This window comes from Falco rusticolus, chromosome 1 (assembly GCF_015220075.1).
Source record: "Falco rusticolus isolate bFalRus1 chromosome 1, bFalRus1.pri, whole genome shotgun sequence".
NCBI classification, from domain to species: Eukaryota; Metazoa; Chordata; class Aves; order Falconiformes; family Falconidae; genus Falco; species Falco rusticolus.
The window spans coordinates 111100379-111120534 of NC_051187.1; the positions used below are offsets into that span (position 1 = coordinate 111100379).

The window sequence follows — 20156 nt, forward strand, 5'->3', positions numbered from 1 at the left end:
AAACCCTATAAACCCTTTGGTTTCCCAGATAGCTTGAGGATGGGGCTACAAAATCAGGGCCTGATATCCTCTACTGCTTAAGTTTCTTTTCTGCATGGCAGCAGGTCAGGGTCTTCCTTTCAGAAGTTTTGTACTCTTCAGTATTACTGTAGTAGTAATGGCTAATTTCCTCCTCCAACCCACAGAAGTCATCAGCTCAAAAACAGATTAAGAAAATTAATGGGCAGATAAATAATACAGATATATTTAATATTTGTAAATAGATACTAAAGGGATTGGACAAAGTTGTGCTTTCTGATATTCCTGACTCGGTGATGGGGAGCACAAGCGGAAGGGACTGTAGATTGGCCAGCCTCAGAGGATCTCCTGCTGCCACTGTTGGTGATACAGCGCTGGGCTAGAGGGATCATGGTCAATCTGACCCCAGAGGCTATCACTTACTTTAATAAAATTTCAAGTTCAGTTCTCTTAAACCACATTTTGGCTTATTTATATTAGCAAAATCTCTCAAGAAATATTTCTCATGCTTCCATTTATCTTAATATTTGATAGTATCATCTGGTATAGACATCAGATAACTGAGGAGGGTTACTGTTTGTCCAGGTACTCAGTATGTTTCATGTTTTTCCAACAGCACACAGGAAATACCAAAATAGATTGAAGACTCCAGTTTCAATAAGTCTTCACTGTGAAAACCAATGATATCCCATCTTTCTCCATGATTTGGATCCCAAATAAAGATTTAAAATGTAGATTTGCCATCAGTCCCCATGATGCATGCAAGATCGGGGTATAAGCCATTGAATTTGTCACAGGTGGTTTCAGGATAGATGATGAAAAGAAACACAGTCTCTATTAAGAGGATCATTATCTTATTAAATCAGAGCAGGAATCTAAAAATGCTGGTGTAAATTAATTCTAGTAATTTTTATAACATTTCAGTTCCCTCCATCATTCAGCCTTTTGCCAGAGAGAAAAGGAGGATGGCTTCTGCTAAGCTAGTATTAAAGACCCTTGGGGGAATGTCACGTACTATATTTTAATGCCAGTACAGCTGGGTCTTGTAAATCTAGCTAATTAGAACAGTAAATTTCTTTAGCTAACCTCATATTAAATCCCTGGAATATGGAATAAATCACAGGTAAGAAAATTTAACTACTGATACCTAATGTATTAAAGGGATTTGTGCATAATAACATTAATGCTATTGCTGGGTAGAATAACATAATGATAATGTTGTGTCCCAAAAGCTTGTATTGATATCAAGTCTCCCTAGACATTCAGCTGTCGATACGAGACTTTTTTGCAAGTAAAAGAGGGGAAATAAGAGCAACACATTTCTATGACAAATTTCTATGACAAATTTCCATGTGATTTCCCCTATAGGCAATTCAACTGAGTCGAGATGGACAGTATCTGCTTACAGGTGGAGACAATGGAGTAGTCATGGTATGGCAGATGTGGGACCTCAAGCAGCTTTTTGCTTATCCAGGGTGTGATGCTGGAATCCGATCCATGGCCCTGTCGTATGACCAAAGGTTAGAGCAATGCCTGGTCTTCGCAAGAATTTCAGAGAATGTATACTTACAGTTAACTTGCATTTTTGTTTTTCCTCTGATTTTAATTTTCTGTGGATCACAGATCTTGCAAATATATTGAGAATTCTGTGCTTGCATAAGATTCTTTCTAACACGTCATATTCAGAGCAGATAATCTTTTTTCAGGATTTCAGCTCTTAGGGGAATGAATAAAGATTCAAGAAATCTTACTTTCTTGGCACAATTTCAAGACAGGTTGAGTTATTGGCCTGTGCCAATGTACAGTGTGGGTCACATGGAGGTGGAAGGTTCCATACGTGCTTTTCATGTTTCTTCTTTCACTTACGATTCAAATCACATTCCTAATTCCAGACCTTTATGTTAAATATAGAACAGTTGCAGAACAAGATTCCCTCCACACATCCATACTTTGCTAAAGCAAGTATTAATTTTCATTTCTAAAAAAGTTATTTTATCCACATAAAGCATGACCCTCCTTGACGATTCGTTCTAGCAAAGGCAATCAGTTAGTATTTTTACTGCATTTTTACATAACACTTTCCAATGCAGCTGTACTTAAAAGTGTTAAAAGTGTTTTTATCAAAAGTGTTTTTATCAAAAAAGTATTGTTTGTTTATGAGATGGATATTTACCATTTCATTTGTACACTTGTAGCTGTGGGCTAGAATTTTGTTTGCTTTGGTGTATTTGCTTAGTGGAGTTCCTGTGTACTTTTGAAGAAATTTGGCTCCTAAATCCCTTAGGAATGCCTACATTGTGCAGTAAAGCATATTGCTAACGCTCTTAACCTTCTGCTTACAGAAGTTCATACTGAACATTTTAACATTTTTACCTGGACTACATTTTTAAAACTTACAATTAAAATGACCTTAAGAAAATACAAACCAGCGATATCCGTGGACTTCAATCAAACATTCAATAACTTCTTGTTAAGCATAATCAGAGAATATAGGCATCTTGAAAGAAACAGTTTTCCATTAAAAAGCTCCTGCTGTTAAAAATATTTCAAAAGCTGGAGTTACAGCTTTTGGATTTTAGACCTCTAAAATGTATGAAATCTTGCGTTTAAAGAATCTTTAAACTGCAATTAATCTCATGTCAACGTAATTCTTGCACATCAATAAAATGAAATTTAATATGGACATCTAAATTTATCCATGTGCTCAAGTTAGGAACCTGTTCACTTTGGGTTTGAAGACACAGAAACTTAGAAGAGATTTACTGGGAGTATTTTAATGAGTAATTACTCAGTAATTACAGGTAATTACTCAGAGTAATTTATTTGGTATGCATGATTGTGTATGTTTGTGTTACAGTGTGTAAAAAGACGTTTTAACCTAATACAGAAGCAATCAAAATGGTGCTCTTGAAATGAAATAGTGTGATGCTATCAAAATGCAATGTTTTGATGATCTCATATTTAGTCTTTGAAGGAAAAATTACAGCTTTTTACTCTGAATGTTATTTTTTTAGTTCTGAGGGTTTTTTCCTAAAATGCCAGAATTTTATATGTCATCATACTTTTGATTTTCATAGAACTTTAATGTGAGACAGTAGAAAAGATATAGAAACTCTTGTAATTGTGTGCCCTGTCAGGGTCATGGCTTTTCAAACAGATCTAAATGATCTCTAGTAGTAGGCCAGGAGTAAGGAATTTGGAAATAGAGTGCCTCAGTGGGAAAGCACAGTGATTTCTTTCCAAAACAACCAAAGCCTCCAAATTGCTTTCAAACCCACACACTAACCTTTCCAACTGAAGTCCTGTGCACGCATCCAATTCCTTCATGTAGGTCATATGTGTAAATGGGGGAGGTGAAATGGCAATGAACACTTCTCCTAGCCTTCCTTCACTTGGCTGCTTCACCAGGGCTTCGTCCCACTCCAATACCACCACCCCCACCACCCCCACGCCCTTCCCCCCCAAAACAAACCAAGCAAGTCAAGAAATAATCCCAGGGAATCTGAAATGGCCTTGCAGGGCAGCGGTGCTGGTAAACAATTCTGTTGTCTAACTCTCAATTGTAGCTTCAGGCTGACCATACAAACTGTTGCATGGTGTTTTGTATGTTTTGTGATCCATAAATCTGTCAGAGGTGCTACAGATGGCAGGTTTAGTTACATCCAGCATTGGAAGCCCAAGATGGGAGCCCCTAAAGCCTGACTTTTCTGGTATGTGGAGCACTTCCAGCTCCAGCTGTTTTCAGTGGAATTTGGTCATTGCCTCGGGTTCTTGTGCTTATATTGACGAAACTCATTGTTGAAGAGTTATATATCTGAACGTGAAGCGGTTCACTAACAAATATGATCTTGTGCCTTCCTTAGGTGTATAATGACTGGCATGGCATCTGGGAGCATAGTGGTTTTCTACAATGATTTCAATCGTTGGCACCACGAGTATCAAACCAGATACTAATCATCCCAGAGACCAAGATTAGCACTGATGCGGGCAGCTGTTGTCAGAGGAAAACTGAACACAACACACCTCCCTTGGTGTCTTGCCACAACATTGCTCCTTATAAATAGCTATATTACATCTGAATGTAACTTAAATTTGCTGGAAGAAGCAACATATTTTTTAAAGTTAATTGCTATTTTTGTAGACCTTGCTTGACTTTTTTTGGGGAAGGGCAAAGAAGCAGAAAATATGGCTGCTGGGTTCTGTAGTTAAAAATCTATATTTTTAGTCATAATGAGAAGTCTATTTTGATCCCTGTATGTAAGAAACCTACAGTAAAGATGGTTAAAACTCACATTCTAGGTATATTATAAAGAAATGGATTTTCCATCTGAAACTTTATCTATAACATTGAGGAATATATGATTTTAACATAATGGAAATTAATTACAATGTTGGGGGGATTTTAATCTGTGCTATCTGTACCACACTTTGTCTCATACTTTTCCAAATGATTGTACTACATCAGTACTGAAGTTTCTGGGAATCAATGGTAATATTTAAATTATGGTTAATGTGATTTTAAACTTTGCAAATCGTTTCCATCAATGTTGCTATTCAAGCATGTTTCTAGGCCTAGACAATTAGTTCTTTTTTAGTTGTATGTTTTGTGCAGTTAAGAGGGAGAAATCGGGAATGGAGTTTGTGTTACATCAAGCGTGAATCCTTCTAGTTACTACTTGGCAACTCCTTCAAAGCACACCAAAATGTGCATTGTTCCTCAAAATCAGAAAGGCTATTTTGAAGAATTTAAACTCAAATTAGAAACCCACAGAGGCAGGTATTTCTTAATAGATGCAAGTACCAAAGCACATTTCTGCTGGCTGACTGTGAAGTCTCTAAGGCGGCAGGTGTTTGCTGGCGTACTGCCTCCAGACAGCAGCAGAAGCACTAGACTTACAGGTAACTTTTCTTTTTTTTTTTATCCCCCCCTAGAACTAGCCCCTGCAATACTGTAGCACATGCCATATTCTTTTTCTGCATATAGCAACAATATCTTTTGTATTTTGCTCTCACCAAATCCAGTCAGATCCTGCCCAATCATATTAAATTACCTCTTTCTTTCAGGAAATAAAAAATAATTTATACTAAGGAACAGTAAGTTATTTTGGTGTTGCACAAATCTACTTTTCTACAAGATTGCTGTGCAGAACTCTGTGAAAATATTTGTGAGAAGAACTGTTATTGTTTTGTAAGTCTGTATTGCATAAAAATCTTCTTTGTATGTTGTGATCTATATGAGTTGAAATTTACATTCCATATCTGTATTGATACATACATTTCTCTAGCTGCCTACTAGAGCAGTTCCTGTTTTTTCTAAGCGTTTAACTACTGTCTCTTTCAGTAAAGATTTGGAATGAGAAAATTCAGTTTGAGTGAAGAAATTAAATAAAATTACATTTGTAATTGAGAACTTCAGTGGAGTACTGGGTTCTTGTGATTCAGTATATATTCACAATAGAGGAAGTAGTTGCGATGGCTAATGCATTTAAAGTACTCTTGGTGTTTATGCAATGGCAACTGAGTTTTCTGTGCTTTCTACGTTTTTATACTGATGTGGTTATGGTGTGGTGTAGTAGAGTTACTTTTTAATGTTTTGTGTAGCAGAAGGATGATCTAATTAGTTGTCGTGTCTGTGGTAAGTGCCCAGTGTATTGAGCAGTAACATTTGTTGGCAAAACTTGTACTTCTCACTTCCTTATGTTCAACAAGATTCATAGCATTATATCAGAAGATTTTGAGGGGAAATTGGTACGCTTTCGAAGTGCAATGTGCATTTGTCTCAATCCAGGGGTAGGTTTCCTAGGCTAGGTGGAGGGAAGAAAACCCAAAGAAAGATGTATTTTGCCAAATGGAAATCCTGAAAGTCTTTATTTATGATCTCCTGCTGAACTGAGGAAACACTTTATTATTGGTAGACATAATAGTTTCTGATCCGAGAGCCAAAATACTTCATGGGGAATAGATTTGCTAGATAGCTTTTTTTAGAAAGCGCCTTATTGATCATGAGATGCTTTCCCAAACTGAAAGCATGACTGTATTTGTGCTTGCCATCCCGAGTTTCTATCCAGCCAGTGCATGCTGATGGGAAGCTGTGCGATGGTATCGAGTACTCCTTGGGGAAGCAGCAGCAGCAGTGATGCAGCACAGTGTTTTGCATGTTACGAGTGCTTCAGCCCTTCTGTGGAAAGGGACATCTTCACCTTCTGCTCTGTGAACAAGCCTGCGAAGACACTCCCATTCTGAACTGCTTTGCTGGTGGCTTCGGTGAGTAGGACATACCCCTCCTTCCATGGGTAAACAAACCAACCTTGGGTACCGCCCTGGGATCTCAGCTTTGACTGAGCTAGTCCTCATCATGCTGTTGGTGATGAGGTGGCAAAAAAGGGTTAAATTTCCAACTTATCAGGTATTTGTTAGTCTGTTCAGAGCAGCACCTGTGTCAAATGAATTGCCTGAAACCTGTTTAATCAATAGGTGCCAGGCATTAACCTGCAGCTGGGCCTCAGCTAGCTGTTACTTGTAGAATATTCCTGAAAAGAGGGAGCAGAGTCCTCTATCTCCTCAGAATTCAGAGGGAGCATTTACAAACAGCGTATTTCTACTTGACAGTCTGGGCTTTCTTCTGTTCTGGTAGGTTCAAACGAATGTGGTGTTAGCTGTAGTTTATGGCAGGTGCTCTGGAAAGCGGTGTTTGCTGCTGCTCGGAGCAAGGCTGGTCAGCAGTAGTGCTGCACGTTTAGTTTGCAGGGAAATAAGTAGCACAAGAAGCTTGAAATCAGTTCTGTTTTGTGAAAATTGCTGATGTAAATGGTGTAGATCTGGTAAGAGATGATGTGATCAGAGTGGTGGTTTCTCTGAAGCAAGTTTGTGTTGTGGTGTTACTGCAAGCAAAGGTAAATGAATGCTGTAATACTTTTGCAAGTATTTCTTCAGTTCTTGGCTGTGTTGTGCTGTGTGTTATCAAAGAGCCTCTACACCTGGAAAGTGTGCCTTACAAAAAGTATATTTATTTATTACTGGTTTTGGTCCTGATGTACTTACTCTTGGTAGTCCTCCACCTATCTGCAGCATTTTGTTTCTGCTAAAGATTCCTGCTCTGCTGTTCAGCACTTAGCAGAATCAATGTCCAAAAGACTTAATCTGATACCAAGATAATATAGAAAGTTATCTGTGGATGTTTGGCTGATGGAGGTTGTTATTATCTAGGAAGGGGAGAGTTTAGAATCATAAAATCATTTTGGTTGGAGAAGACCCTAAGGATCATCAGGTCCAACCGTAAAGCCAGCACTGTCAAGTCCACCACTAAACCATGTCCCTATGTGCTGCATCTACATGTCTTTTAAATACCTCCAGTGGCAGTGACTCAACCACCTCCCTGGGCAGCCTTTTGCCATGCTTGACAGCCCTTTCAGCAAAGGAACTTCCTAATACCCAATCTAAACCTCCCCTGGTCAGATTGAGGCCATTTCCTTTTGCCCTGTTGCTTGTTACTTGGGAGAAGAGACCGACCCCCACCTGCGTATGATCTCCTGTCAGGCAGTCGCAGAGAGCGATAAGCCCCCCCAGGCTCCTTTTCTCCAGGCTAAACACCCCGGCTCCCTCAGCCGCCCCTCACAACACTTGTGCCCCAGCCCCTTCCCCAGCCCCGCTGCCCGTATCTGGACACGCTCCAGCCCCTCAGTGTCCCTCCTGCAGCGAGGGGCCCAAACCTGAACACAGGATTCCAGGGGCGGCCTCACCCGTGCCCAGTGCGGGGGGACGGTCACTGCCCTGGTCCCGCTGGCCACGCTGTTGCTGACACAAGCCGGGATGCTGCTGGCCCTCCTGGCCACCTGGGCACGGTGCTGGCTCATGCCCAGCCGGCTGCCCACCAGCACCCCCAGGCCCTTTCCCCCCAGGCACTTCCCAGCCGCTCTGCCCCGGCCTGGAGCGCTGCGTGGGGCCGGTGTGACCCCAGGGCAGGACCCGGCACTCGGCCTTGTGGAACCTCATCCAAGTGGCCTGGGCCCGTGGATCCAGCCTGCCCAGACCCCTCTGCAGAGCCTCCTGCCCTCCAGCAGATCAGCACCCCTGCCCAGCCGGGTGTTGGCTGCAGACTCGCTGGGGGTGCACTCGATCCCCTCGCCCAGATCACAGACCCAGATCACACGAACCAGGACCGGCCCCAGCGCTGAGCCCTGGGGAACACCCCGTGTGCCCAGCCGCCAGCTGGATGTGGCTCCATTCCCCACCCCCCTTTGGGCTCGGCCAGCCAGCCAGCCTTTTACCCAGCCCGGAGCGCACACGTACAGGCCGCGAGCAGCCGGTTTCCCCAGGAGATGCTGTGGGACACGGTGTCGAAGGCTTTACTGAAGTCCAGGTAGACAGCACCCACAGCCTTTCCCTCATCCACTAGGTGGGTCACCTTGTCATAGAAGGAGATCACATCCATCAAGCAGGACCTGCCTTTCATACACCCCTGCTGGCTGGGCCTGATCCCCAGGTTGCCCTGCATGTGCCACGTGATGGCGCTCAGGATGACCTGCCCCGTAACCTTCCCCGGCACTGAGGTCAGGCTGACAGGCCTCTAGTTCCCCCAGATCCTCCTTCTGGCCCTTCCTGTAGATACCTGTTAATACTACTATGTAGCAGTGGTGGCTGTGTTTTACAGCTGCTGTTGGCAGTTGGTATGATTTTGGGGTTCTTACTGTAATTCTAAAAATATGCAAATTGAATTTCTATTTAGAAACTTTAAGGAGAACTTGTTCTGCTATTGTGCTTGTAGTGTGTGGGATCAGGCTGGGTTTTTTTTAAGGTACAGTGGAATATCTTCAGTTATTCCACATACCTGAACAGCAGCAACAAAAACTCAACCCACATTTTTTATACAGAGCTGGTGTCCTGGAACAAAAAATTGTTTTCATTTCTTTCAGTAGCAAAAGAAAATTAAAACCTGGACGTTTTGTGAGAAATGAATTTTATTGCGACTTTAGTGAGGACATAATTGCTGTTGGATATATCGAATAAGAATGGCCTGGAGATGGTGACTAGGTTTCATATTCAGAGATTGAAGTGTGCTTCTGTTACGGCATCTCTGTTTTGCTTTCTGTTTCTCTTATACTTTGAAGTAATTCAAGGGGAATAAAAGATTACTATATTGACAAACTGGCTGCATCCTAGTTAAAACTAGTGGGACCTTTCCCTTATAGGGTTAGGATATTTATCTAAAGCTTGAGATGAGTCACTTGCTTGGATTTCCCATGTGATACAACATTACGTGAAATCCAAAATAGTTTACTTTTATGCAGAACCAACACAAGATCTTCAGTAAACTAATACAGTTAATGATGCATGTCTGTCCTTATGCATCATGTTTTAAAGCTGCTCTTTAAACTCTCTGGATCAAAAACTGTAGGAAATGGTTTCCCATTTTGTTGAGATTTACTGAAATTCAACTACATTTAACCTAAAGCCCTGCAATTCAAATATAGTCAGGCTCATGAGGAAAAAAACGGATTAAACCAAAAGAAACAAAGTTTGAAATAATGAGTTCTAGCTTGTATCAGTAAATCGTTTATTTTTAGTTGCGACTTATTATAAAGAAGCATATTATTATTAAGAGTATGTAAAATATTTCACAACTTTTTATGAATTATGTGAAATACTACTTTCTTGCAAATGAATTGAGATAGTATCAGAAACGATAGTCTTGAAACTGGAGAGAGATGTATTAGTGAAATCTGTAATCGCATAGAACTTTGTACTTGGGACTGCATCATATAGTGAACTAATTAAAGACACTTAGATGTGTGCTTTGGAAATGTTGCTGTGTTGCATGGGAACAGACAAAAAGAGGTTTTCAAATTTGCTAAATGGACAAAGTTTGAGATATGGTCATTTACTATTTTCTCCAAGGTCTTCTAATTTTTTTCTTCCCACTGTTGCTTTGTTCACTGTGCATTGTGAGCTGTGAGCTGCAAAATGCTGTAGCACAATTGAGTCTAATTGTGTGTTCAGAATGTGGCATATTCGGCAACAGATATAGCCAGATATTGGATAGATGACTTTGCAGATGGCTCTTGTAATTTGCTTTTTTTCTTGTTTATCCTGTGTGCTAGGCATCCTTTTTCAAGCAAGCCCCAGTAGCTGCAAACCCCAAATCTAACTATTCTGAACAATAGAGCTAGTGTCTTCTTAAGCAAGGTGTTTCAGCGTTCAGCATTTAAACACTCTAAACCTCAGTATTTCATATTAATTAGCAAATATTATTTTGGGGAAAAGGAGATGGCTGCTGGTACTACTTGGTGAAGCTGTGCTTTTCTGAAACCTGCATCTTACACGATTCTCACCCTGGGCTTTCTGCTTCCAAATATGGCAAAGGCACTTAAAATTCAATTGTTTGAAACAAAATCAAGAACAGAAGCAACAGCTGAGGAAAAACTTCTAGGTGGATAGTTGCATGGTATCTTGCTTCTTCAGTGCCTGCCCTGGGTTTTTTTTTTTTACAATGCTAATTTAGTTTCAAAACAAAACAAAAATCCCTCTAGAAAAGATTCCCCTGACAGAAAAGCTCAACTAGATATTTATATGTGTTCGACATTGAAACCGATTGCAGTACAAGTGTTTGATTTGCTTACCTTTTTTAAATCTTAAAATAATCAGTTTCATTAGCATTTTGGATGGGTTACTAGTTTTGTGCATGTCTGTTGCTTTCCAATTGCTGTTTGAATGTAGCTTGAAAGAAAAAAAGATCAAATGAAGTATCATTTCCCATTTTAAAACTGTTAAAACTAAAGTTAATTGATAAATATGTGTATTTATATAAAAGTGAATAAATACTTCTCTAAATATACTCTTATCTATCTGTAATAATTAGGCCAGTGACTACTGGGGGGAGGAAAGATACAAAAACCAGGCTTAAATGAGACTTTCAAAATAAAGATTTCCTGCTTGCTGCATAAATTTATTATAGTTTAGCCTGAGATTTTAAAAATAATTTCTGTGAATAGGAAGTTGAATCACTTTTTGGTGAGTGTACAGGCAGTGGTATAGTAAGTTACTGCTTCCTAGCTAACATTTTTTTGTTTCAAGTAGATTAGGAAAATGAGAGTCTTCTCATAAAGACCAAAGCTGTGATCCGTGTTTGAAACATATACAGGATCTTGCTGCTGATCTCCTTGATTTACACAGGGGTGCTGGAGTGTCTCCTGTACCACCAGTGCCTTCTGAGAGGTAAGACAAAGTGTCTTGCACCCACCGAAGGATGCCTGATCACTTGTGTGGTGTATTTTGGCAACCTCTTGTACACACTCAGTGTGATTTCTAAGCATAGGGCAATACAAATGGCAGTGGCTGTTATTAGTGGAAGTTACTGTTGTTGCTGTAGTCTTAGCATATACCTTGATTTAGAACATGGGTTTCTGAGAGAGGTTAATGAAGTCTTAGAAGATGTGCCTCCTTGATTTAAAAGACTGAACTTCCCCAGCTCAAACAAAAAGCTTCATGCTAGTAGAGTAGAAACGCCTGTGTTTTGGTTTGTTTTATTAAAAAAAAAAATGCAGGAGGAAAGAAGGGGAAGATTCAGAGAGAGAAGTAGGTTAAAAATACTTTCTGGTATCTTACATATATAGTTAATTTATATATTTTAAAATAAAATGTAATTACTTGTTTAATTTAGGAAAAATTACCCTGCAATCTGTTAGTTTTAGTCATTACTTCCTCCTAGCGTCTCTTCCTCAAGTATTCAGTTTAGATGGGGGGGAAACTATGCATCTAAACCCAAGGTATCGCTGCTTACTACAGTAGTCCAAAGTAAGATTTACTGACATAGATAAATATTCTTAATGACAAGCTGTAAGCATGAGTCAATAACTTGATGAAAGTCACATCATCATAAAACACCATCTACCTTTAATGTATTTTGACAATTATAGTAATTAATTTTCTAAGTTCAGGAATGGGGGTAATTATCTGTAAAAGTAACTTTTGATTAATTTAGTGTTATGCTGAGTTACAGCAGGGGGAGGATTCAGTTCTGGGATTTCAAATCTCTAGAACTGCAGGATTTGGCTCCTTTGAAATATATGAACTGCTGACATTCAAAGGGGCTAAAAAAGACCAGGGATTTTTAAAAATACTTTTAAAAAATAATTTTCTAAAACAGAGGCATGGTAGCAGTTATGCTGTCACTGTTGACTGTTTGAAAAAAACTGGCATTTAATCAATATCTATCAAAATGGTGCAGAAACCTCAGCTATTTTTACAGAACAAAAAGGTGACAGTCCTCTGACAGATGTATAGCTTGTTACAGTCTCTATAGTCTTTTCTTTCCCTTTATAGCAGCTAGCATAGTTCTGGTTTACACTTTCTTTTCTATTTTTTGCATTATTCTAGCAACTGGTGGTTCTACAAAGTGGGAAGGATTAAATAAAAGTGCAGTAGATAGCAAACCAAATAAAATACTTATGAGCCTACATTAAGTGTTTTAATGTCAACCAGCAGGTCTTTAGTTTTATGTTGAACTGTGATACCCTGAGCAGCACAAACATACCACCGATGCACCCATAGATTTAACATCTGTGGAACTAAATTAAGGCATGGAGTAGTGACATAACTTCCCTGAGGTTATACGTGGACTTAAGAACTTGTTCAGCTATCCCATCTTTTTATCCAGTTATGTTGGCCACATGATCATCTTGTCCAGCTGTTGTCACTGTGTTTAAATAGGTGTTCTGGCATGGTTTATCAACTGCCTCTGCTCTGTGAATCAAAATATTTGTTTAAGAATGTAACAAGGTTTAGAAGTTGATCAGTCATGAACTTGGGCACATGCATTCGGGGTATGTACGTCTGTATGTCTTTGCTCTCTTCTTCCACAAGACAAAGTAACAGTTTAGAACCGGCAGCTACAGAGCCAGCAAATTACCATCCTAGGTATGTATGAAGCTGTGTAACAACTTGTTAGTATCTCTGCTAACCCATGACAGTTTTTCATTCATAAATACTTAGGCCTTGCACAGCTGAATATCCGTCCTCCTAGAAACCCAGCCTTCACCACTGCGTTGCTGGTCCCTCTTTACTAATCTTATAGTTCAGTGGTCTGTCACTGTCTTCTCTGCTGGGGACTCCCTTTCCTTACTGTAGGTGCCTGGTTAGCCCGCTCCATCTGAAATTACCTGTCCTTTCTTTAGCTTGTCTAAGACTTGTTATGGAATTGACCAGCTGCACATACAGCTAGCTAATGGACTCCTGCTAGTTTCTGTTCTGATTAAGGTTAGTGTTATCTTCCTATTTTTGCACTGTACCAAAATGTAAATGTACATAGTTTTATACAAAGGCCATTCCCATACTCTCCAAATATCTTGAACTTAACTTTGTTACAGGTTTGCTGGATTAATTCACAATGCCTGGTTGTAGCCCAACTTTTACATTAAGACATGTAGTATGTTTTCATACCTTTACTACCCCTTTTTTGGCCAAGATGCTGTGTATCTTTCAGCTGTGCCATGACCTTATGTTGTCAGTTGGCACTTTTTGATCTTTAATTGCCTCTTCAAAAAGTAAAACACTCATATTCAGTCATGTGTTACCTGTCTTCCATAGGAGTCAATGAACTTTGAATGGTTATGAGAATTGCTCTGATTTTTTGGTAGGTACCCAACTGTTCAATCTCTCCAGGGAGAATAAGATGACATTTTCACTGACAAAATAACTGAGTTCTCAAAGAAATTAATGCCTTTTTTTTAATGAAGAAAGTTTATTGCAGGTCTTCCTTTTACAATTCTAGTAGAAAGTATAGCTAAGAAAGAAAATGATCTATGACCAATTCATAAGAACGAGCAAAGGAAAAGAATAAGCTGAATACATACTATATTGAACTAAGCATTATGGTAAAGGTAAAACTTCATCTATCTTGCAACTGCAGATTAAGGATAGCTGCTCCCCAATCCTTGTTTCCAGTGCCTGCACCAGGTGAATAGGGGGATAGCACTGACAAACCTCTGATTGCTGTTGATGGCAGCTATCTGTAGTAGCTCCTCTATCAGCTCACCCTAGCACTAGGAACTGCTCCATTCATCCTAGCTTAGATAACATGCAGCAGGCTTTCCATTCACAGGCCCAACATCATTATATTTTATGTAATAGGTAGTCTGACCCTGGAGAAAGGTGTGGATGGGACACTTGTGATTAGGACAGAAAATGGCTAGAACAGAAAGTCTTCCTTGACTCCAGCCTTTGTTACAAATGAATGTCCAGTGCTCATGTTTACATCCCAAGTCATTTTATTTAAATTCGTATTATCTAAACACTACCCTGTAGCCTGCAAGTCAGGTAAGAAACTCGATGCAAAACCAACCATCCTTCCCTCTATCTCCAGTGTTTTTTCTCATGATACTTTAGAGTTAGTCCACTAAAATTTTTTTTTGTGAAAATTTGCCTCTTCAAGTTTAGTAGAAACTTGGCTAAAAATAGAGGCATTTGAGTAGATAGTAAATGTAAGTTTTTCTTCCCTTGTCTTCCTCTCCTACTTTTCTGCAAATCCTCATCAGAAGAACAGAACGGGGCCTGCTTGTAGAGGTGAGGCCAGGTAACTGTTCATCGTCTCACTGCTCATATAAAAATACAGTTAGCTACACCGTAAGTTAGGCTAGAGCCCAAGGCTGTGTGAAATGCACTTCATTAAACTAACACAGGTAACTTAAAAATCATCTAACATTGCCAGGATCTTTCCCCTACTGCTCTTCTCAAGACAAGAGCAAAGAGCACTCACACCGCACATTCACCCACCCGCTATGAGAAGATCAGTCTCCCCTGACTGAGCCTGCCCTGGGCTTGCCACGAGAGGGTGCGCGCAAACCAAAAACAAACTGTCATGTGAAATGAAGAGAAATCGGGGTGAGAGTGCAGGGAGCTTCAGGTGGATTTGGTTTCATCAGTCCTACGCACCAGGCCGATCCCCAGCAAACTCGGGAGATACTGAGGCAGGGAGCACGGGGGATCTGAGTGGCTCAGAAGCAGCAGGGAAGAGGGTCTTGGACCCAGCCACGTGAGGATCATCAGCTGCAGCAGTAATTGCAGAAATTTTCTCCGTTCCAGCTCTATCAGAGTCCTGACAGCGCTTGCTGCAGAAAATCTGACTCTCTTTATCTAGAGCTGTGTTCTAAAAACAAAGAAAAAAACCCAAGGCAAAATATAAAAAGAGCAGAATCAAAGCCCTGTCTTAACTTAAGGGTTAAAACAATCTAAGACATTAAGTGCATGCATTACAGCCAGGAAAAAAAAAAAGAGAAATAACATTAGAAGTCTTATATATAATTAATTGTAGTGTTTTATGGTGCTGACTTCGGAGAATATAAGGAAAACTTATCTTCCAGTCAAAGGTTTGCCATGATGGTCAAAATTCTGTTTAAAATTCTGTCTAGCAAGTCTGATGTGGAAAAAAACCTACATGAATAGTATGATATGGAAGGAACCCTTCATACTAGGTGTTGGCAACAGGTATGTACCTGCGTTTTTGCAGACACAAGGAATCCCATTATGCTTAGTGAAAACTTAATAATACCTTTTCTCTGCAGAAGTGTATCTGTTTGTGAAGATGACAGATGAAAGCCTAATTATTTTTTCTATCTTAAAGAAAAGGGTCTACTTTTCTGCTTATTGTTGAGAGTAGGCAATGACCTCTCATGAAACTGACACAGTGGAAAAAATGCGTAATTTCTGAATACTATACCTAAAAATTAGTTTACTGGAGAGGAGAACAGCGGGTTAGAATCAAACCTGAGTGCTCTCTGGTGCAGTAGATGGCTTATCTGGAATATGTGGTGTACCTGCTGAAGCTGACAACTTTCATACCCTCTGAAGGATACTGCACGTTGTATTAAATCACAGTGTAATGTTTAATTGCTAGTGGAACGTCTAAAGTGACCTAGAGAGAAATCTAGTAGTTCCTGTGTCAAAAATATACATCAAAAATGCTTTCTAAGACTTGGAGACACAGCGTAATTGGTCTTATTTCACAGTTTGAAGGCTGATACTGATCATTATAAAATCTCTCTACTTAAGTATTTACTTTGTGGAAGCTCTTCAAGTACCAGTGATAATACAGATTTCAGTTAATACAAATTAATTAAGTTATTTGTAATTTATTCAGTTTTGTAAAATGGTGCAAGGTATACTTACTCTGGCACGTACAGCTTGGGCTTTCTACAGTAATCCACAAATGTGTGACACTTGAACTGAGGAGCAGAGCACAGCAGAGCACGTTTCACCTTTGAGGCACCCCCTGCATATGTGTCTGTAAGCATTATATGGCATTGTTCTGTGGAATTTCATAGTTTGAGCTGGGATGTGCTAATTGTAAAGTAAGGTCAGGTGCTCTGCCTCTTCTTTAGTGATTTTGTTTGATCGATTGCTCTGGAGGACTTGCTTTACTAATGTGAAAATTTCTATGTATTCTTGGTGGAGTTTGTCTAATACACTGTTCACTAAAATATGTAGGTTTAGACATTGAAATAATTTTCTGATACTAGTTAAATTTAGCATTTTTTTTTTTTCCCCAGACTTGGTTTATTGCATCAAAGTCATCAAGGACAGTGAAAATAAGGTGCTCATCCTCCTTTTTCCAAACTGATCATATAGCTTGGTAGTGAAAACTTATTTCATTATGTGATACCTGAATTCAAATTTGTCTTTTACCCGACTTAGCAAAGAGACCCGACTAGTACCTCTTATTTCTCAAATAGAAGACTTCTAGAATTTGCAGGTATATGGATAGTGGGTTGTTCTGGAATCAGTCTCACTTAGACTCTCCTGCTGAAACTGTTCTGTTTTGGACAATGATATGGCTGCGTGCTGGGGCAGGGGAGGTAGCAAGTAGCATCCCGATATCCCTCTGGCCCCCAGGGCCTTCCTGCCAGGCTTTTTCAGAAAAAATACCAAGTATAAAAGTTCACCCTCAAAAAAGAGAAGGTATTTTGAATTTACGGTGTTTTGGTTTCGTTGGGGTTTGCTTTGGTTTGGTTTTTAATCAGGTTATGACATTACTCTACATGCATACAGGCACAAGGAGAAAATTCAATAATACACAATTGAATTCTCTGCTACTAACAATCAACTTTGTGAACGGAGGGAGCATGCAAGGAAATGACTGGCTGAACTGTATCTAGACTTTTGAGATCAGCTGTGATGTGCTGTGGTTGTATCATTACCAGAGTAGCTGCTACCCTGGCAGGATGGCATTCCCTCTTTTGCTTGCTGGAAAAAAAAAAAAAAAGAGTTGAGAATAAACAGGTTTCTGCTGTTTCAGTGGCAGGATAAGTTATTTAATAGGGAAGGGAAATGTTTTCAGTTCATGCTGATGGTGATTTTCTCCTGTGCTTCCTACCAGCAGCCTCTGATAGCTGTCACTCCTTGCACATAGCAATAACATATAACTATGTAATGCAATTTAGGATTATTTTTTCTCCTAAGATTGAAGAGTAGGCTTAATTCTACTGTTGCTAAGTAAGAATGTTTTTTATTAATTTAAGACTAATTACCTTCTGACTAGCTCTGTGATACCATAAAGGCTGAAGTGACAAATAAGTTTTTTATTTTAAATAGAAACAATGCTTATTTTGGTGGTTTTGGTTCTGTCTTCATAGGATTGCAATCTTTTTCTAATTGCTTTTGGATATTGTGAGATACGCACATGCACAAAATTACTCCCAGGGTAATAGACCAACATACGTCTGAGGAAGTGAAATAGCTAGTTATATCAGTGTTTGCTTAGAGTATTTCAAGTATGTGTCACAATACAGAAAATGTTTTTGTAAGTGTCCAAGAGATTACCGTTTGCTGTTTTTGTGCAGCTGAAAAGCTCTTTCCACTTCAGACTGGCTGAGTTATTTCTCTTTTCTTCTTGTCAAAAATGGAGAACATGTATTTTTTGTGCAGCAGAACAAAGCATCGCAGTTAGTACGTACCATTGCCTTGGACCTACTCAGAGGAAAGCAATGCAGGCATTGGGAAAGGAGGAAAAAGGAAGGAAGCAAGGGACAGAAACTAGACTTACTTTAAGCAGAACTAACACAATTGCAGCAAATTTAGATTTACAGAACATTTTGAAATTGACAAAAAAAAAAATCAGTAATGAATTAACAGCAACATGCTTTTAGGGGCAGAAAGAGTCTCCTGTGCAAGAACACTGATGTAGGTTATGTGCAGTTTTACTTATCTGCCACATGATGGTATTATCTGCATGGGCCAGATGACAATATTTGAATGAAGTGATGCTAAAAGGGATCCATTAAATATGCAGGTGGACTGATATAGCAATGCACTGCAATACATGAGAATTACAATACTGTGCTTGTCTGACTCAGAATGTTTTTAAGCAATGAGTGCTAGTACAAGTCAACTTCTTGTACTAATTTCAATAGAAATTTCAATGCTTTAGATAAACCAGGGTAAGAATAACAGATCAGGGGGTTAACCCTCATTAGATTACAGTGTTTTGAACAAAAAGGTTACTTTTCCCTTCAGCAATAACTGGGGGCTGCATTCAGAAATAAATAATTATGCATTTACATCCTTCCGTACCTGTTAGAAGGAAATAAGGCAGGGAGAGGGAAAATGAAAAGTTTCAGCGAGGTGTACTTCCCTATCTGAAGGAATGTCAGGAGCTAACAGAATCAGAAAAAACCACACCAATAAGAAGCCAGAAGCTACGCTGTGTCAGAGATCTTGAGACAGGCTTAAGTGGCATGCAAGTTGGAGAGGGGCTGAGAGTTAGAATTAAAATTGCTCTTATTACATATAGTGCATTTTATACCAGTTTTCAGCTTCAGGCTTATCCATAGTCTCAACTGTATAAAGAATGAAGCTCTGAAGTCCCTCTCAAACTGTCAAGTCAAACTGTCAAATGAAATGTAGACAACAGCATGAACCTGAAATGCATTTTCTGACTTCTCTCATTTTTATTTTAATGTTACCACTTTTCCTACATTTAAGTCTTTCGCCTATTTATTCACATAAATGTATTTGCAAAAGCATATACATATGCAGAAACATTATTTTAAATTTACCTCTTTCCGATGATTAAAACAAGTCTTTGTTAACATAAATGGGCTGGACTTCGAGAGTAATTAATACTAATGGGGAGGGCTGGGTGTGGAAATCACTGTTATGTTATTACCGTAGATGGTTTTATCTTTCTTTTAGTAACTGAAGTAACTTTGTGTGCAGTGTCTATCCTTGCACTAGACAAGAATGGACCACAGGAAGAATGGAAAGGCAGTTCAGTCTCTACAGCAGCGGCATATTCTCTGCAAAAGTGACTGGTCAATGACAAGCGCAGTTCGGAGCACTGGTTACAGTAAACTCCAGTTCTTCTACCATGATTCACACATCTGCCTTCTGGAATTACTGTTTATGTAAGTTCAGCTACAGGTCGTCTGGGTTCCTTTGTATGCTTTGAAGAAAGCTCCCCATTAGGGAACAGAAAAAACATAGCAGGGGTTAGATTGGGACAAAATGAATGTGGTAAACATTCAATACTATGAAGAAAGTTTCTGAAATGGAGTCTGGTTTCCCAGAACAAACAGTATGCTCAAGATCAAGCAATACTTGTTCAGGCAGAGGGTAAGAGCCTACTTAACTAACTAGGTGGTCAGAATGATAAAAAATTAACAGTTTTTATACTGAAAAATTTCAAATTGTTAATAAGCTTCATTTCAACATACAGCTACTTAGTGTTTACATGTTTCTGTTCGAAAGCTTGTTTTTATAGCTTAGCTAGCACACTGATAGACTCGGTTGCTCTCAAGCGATGATGAGACAATCCACACTATACGTAAATAAAGGCTAGAATTAGAGACTATTCTAGCTTTGCTTTTGCTATTCTTGCACCACACACACATGTCCATAGAGCACTGTTAGGAAAATATGCAAAGTATAGTATCAATGTATAAAAATGTTCGTTTCTCTTACCATGATGACAGAAACCCCAGCAGATGTGTTATTTTGCTTGGGTAGGGTGTTATTAAAGTGCTGCTTCAGTTTACCTGTTACTTCAGCTTGCATATTATTCTCCTGGGAAGCATCATCCTGTATAAGAATAAACACAGTACTCAAGGTAGGAAAAAACCAAAACTATGTTTGAATGTAACTGTGTAGAAGAG

At 39.3% G+C, this 20156-nt stretch overlaps 2 protein-coding genes across 10 annotated transcripts in view; one reads left to right on the forward strand and one right to left on the reverse strand.

Moving 5' to 3' along the window:
- The window catches only part of LRBA (LPS responsive beige-like anchor protein), a 411738-nt gene extending 406305 nt beyond the window's left edge, over positions 1 to 5433 (forward strand). For all 4 annotated transcript variants that reach the window (XM_037396311.1, XM_037396332.1, XM_037396323.1 and 1 more), the window contains 2 exons: positions 1387 to 1538; positions 3882 to 5433. In XM_037396311.1, coding sequence (XP_037252208.1) covers positions 1387 to 1538; positions 3882 to 3972 — 243 coding nt within the window. In that variant the 3' untranslated portion in view covers positions 3973 to 5433. The remainder of the gene's footprint in view (positions 1 to 1386; positions 1539 to 3881) is intronic.
- Positions 5434 to 13733: 8300 nt separating this feature from the next.
- Positions 13734 to 20156, reverse strand: part of DCLK2 (doublecortin like kinase 2) — a 96405-nt gene continuing 89982 nt past the window's right edge. For 2 of the 6 annotated variants that reach the window (XR_005105635.1, XR_005105634.1), the window contains 3 exons: positions 19966 to 20082; positions 18809 to 18891; positions 15044 to 15157 (listed from right to left, as the gene is read on the reverse strand). Coding sequence is in view for 4 of the 6 variants with exons in the window: in XM_037396365.1 (XP_037252262.1) it covers positions 14936 to 15157; positions 19966 to 20082 (339 nt within the window). In the remaining 2 variants the exon portion in view is untranslated. The other 4 variants (XM_037396365.1, XM_037396373.1, XM_037396390.1 and 1 more) reach the window with 3 other exon arrangements.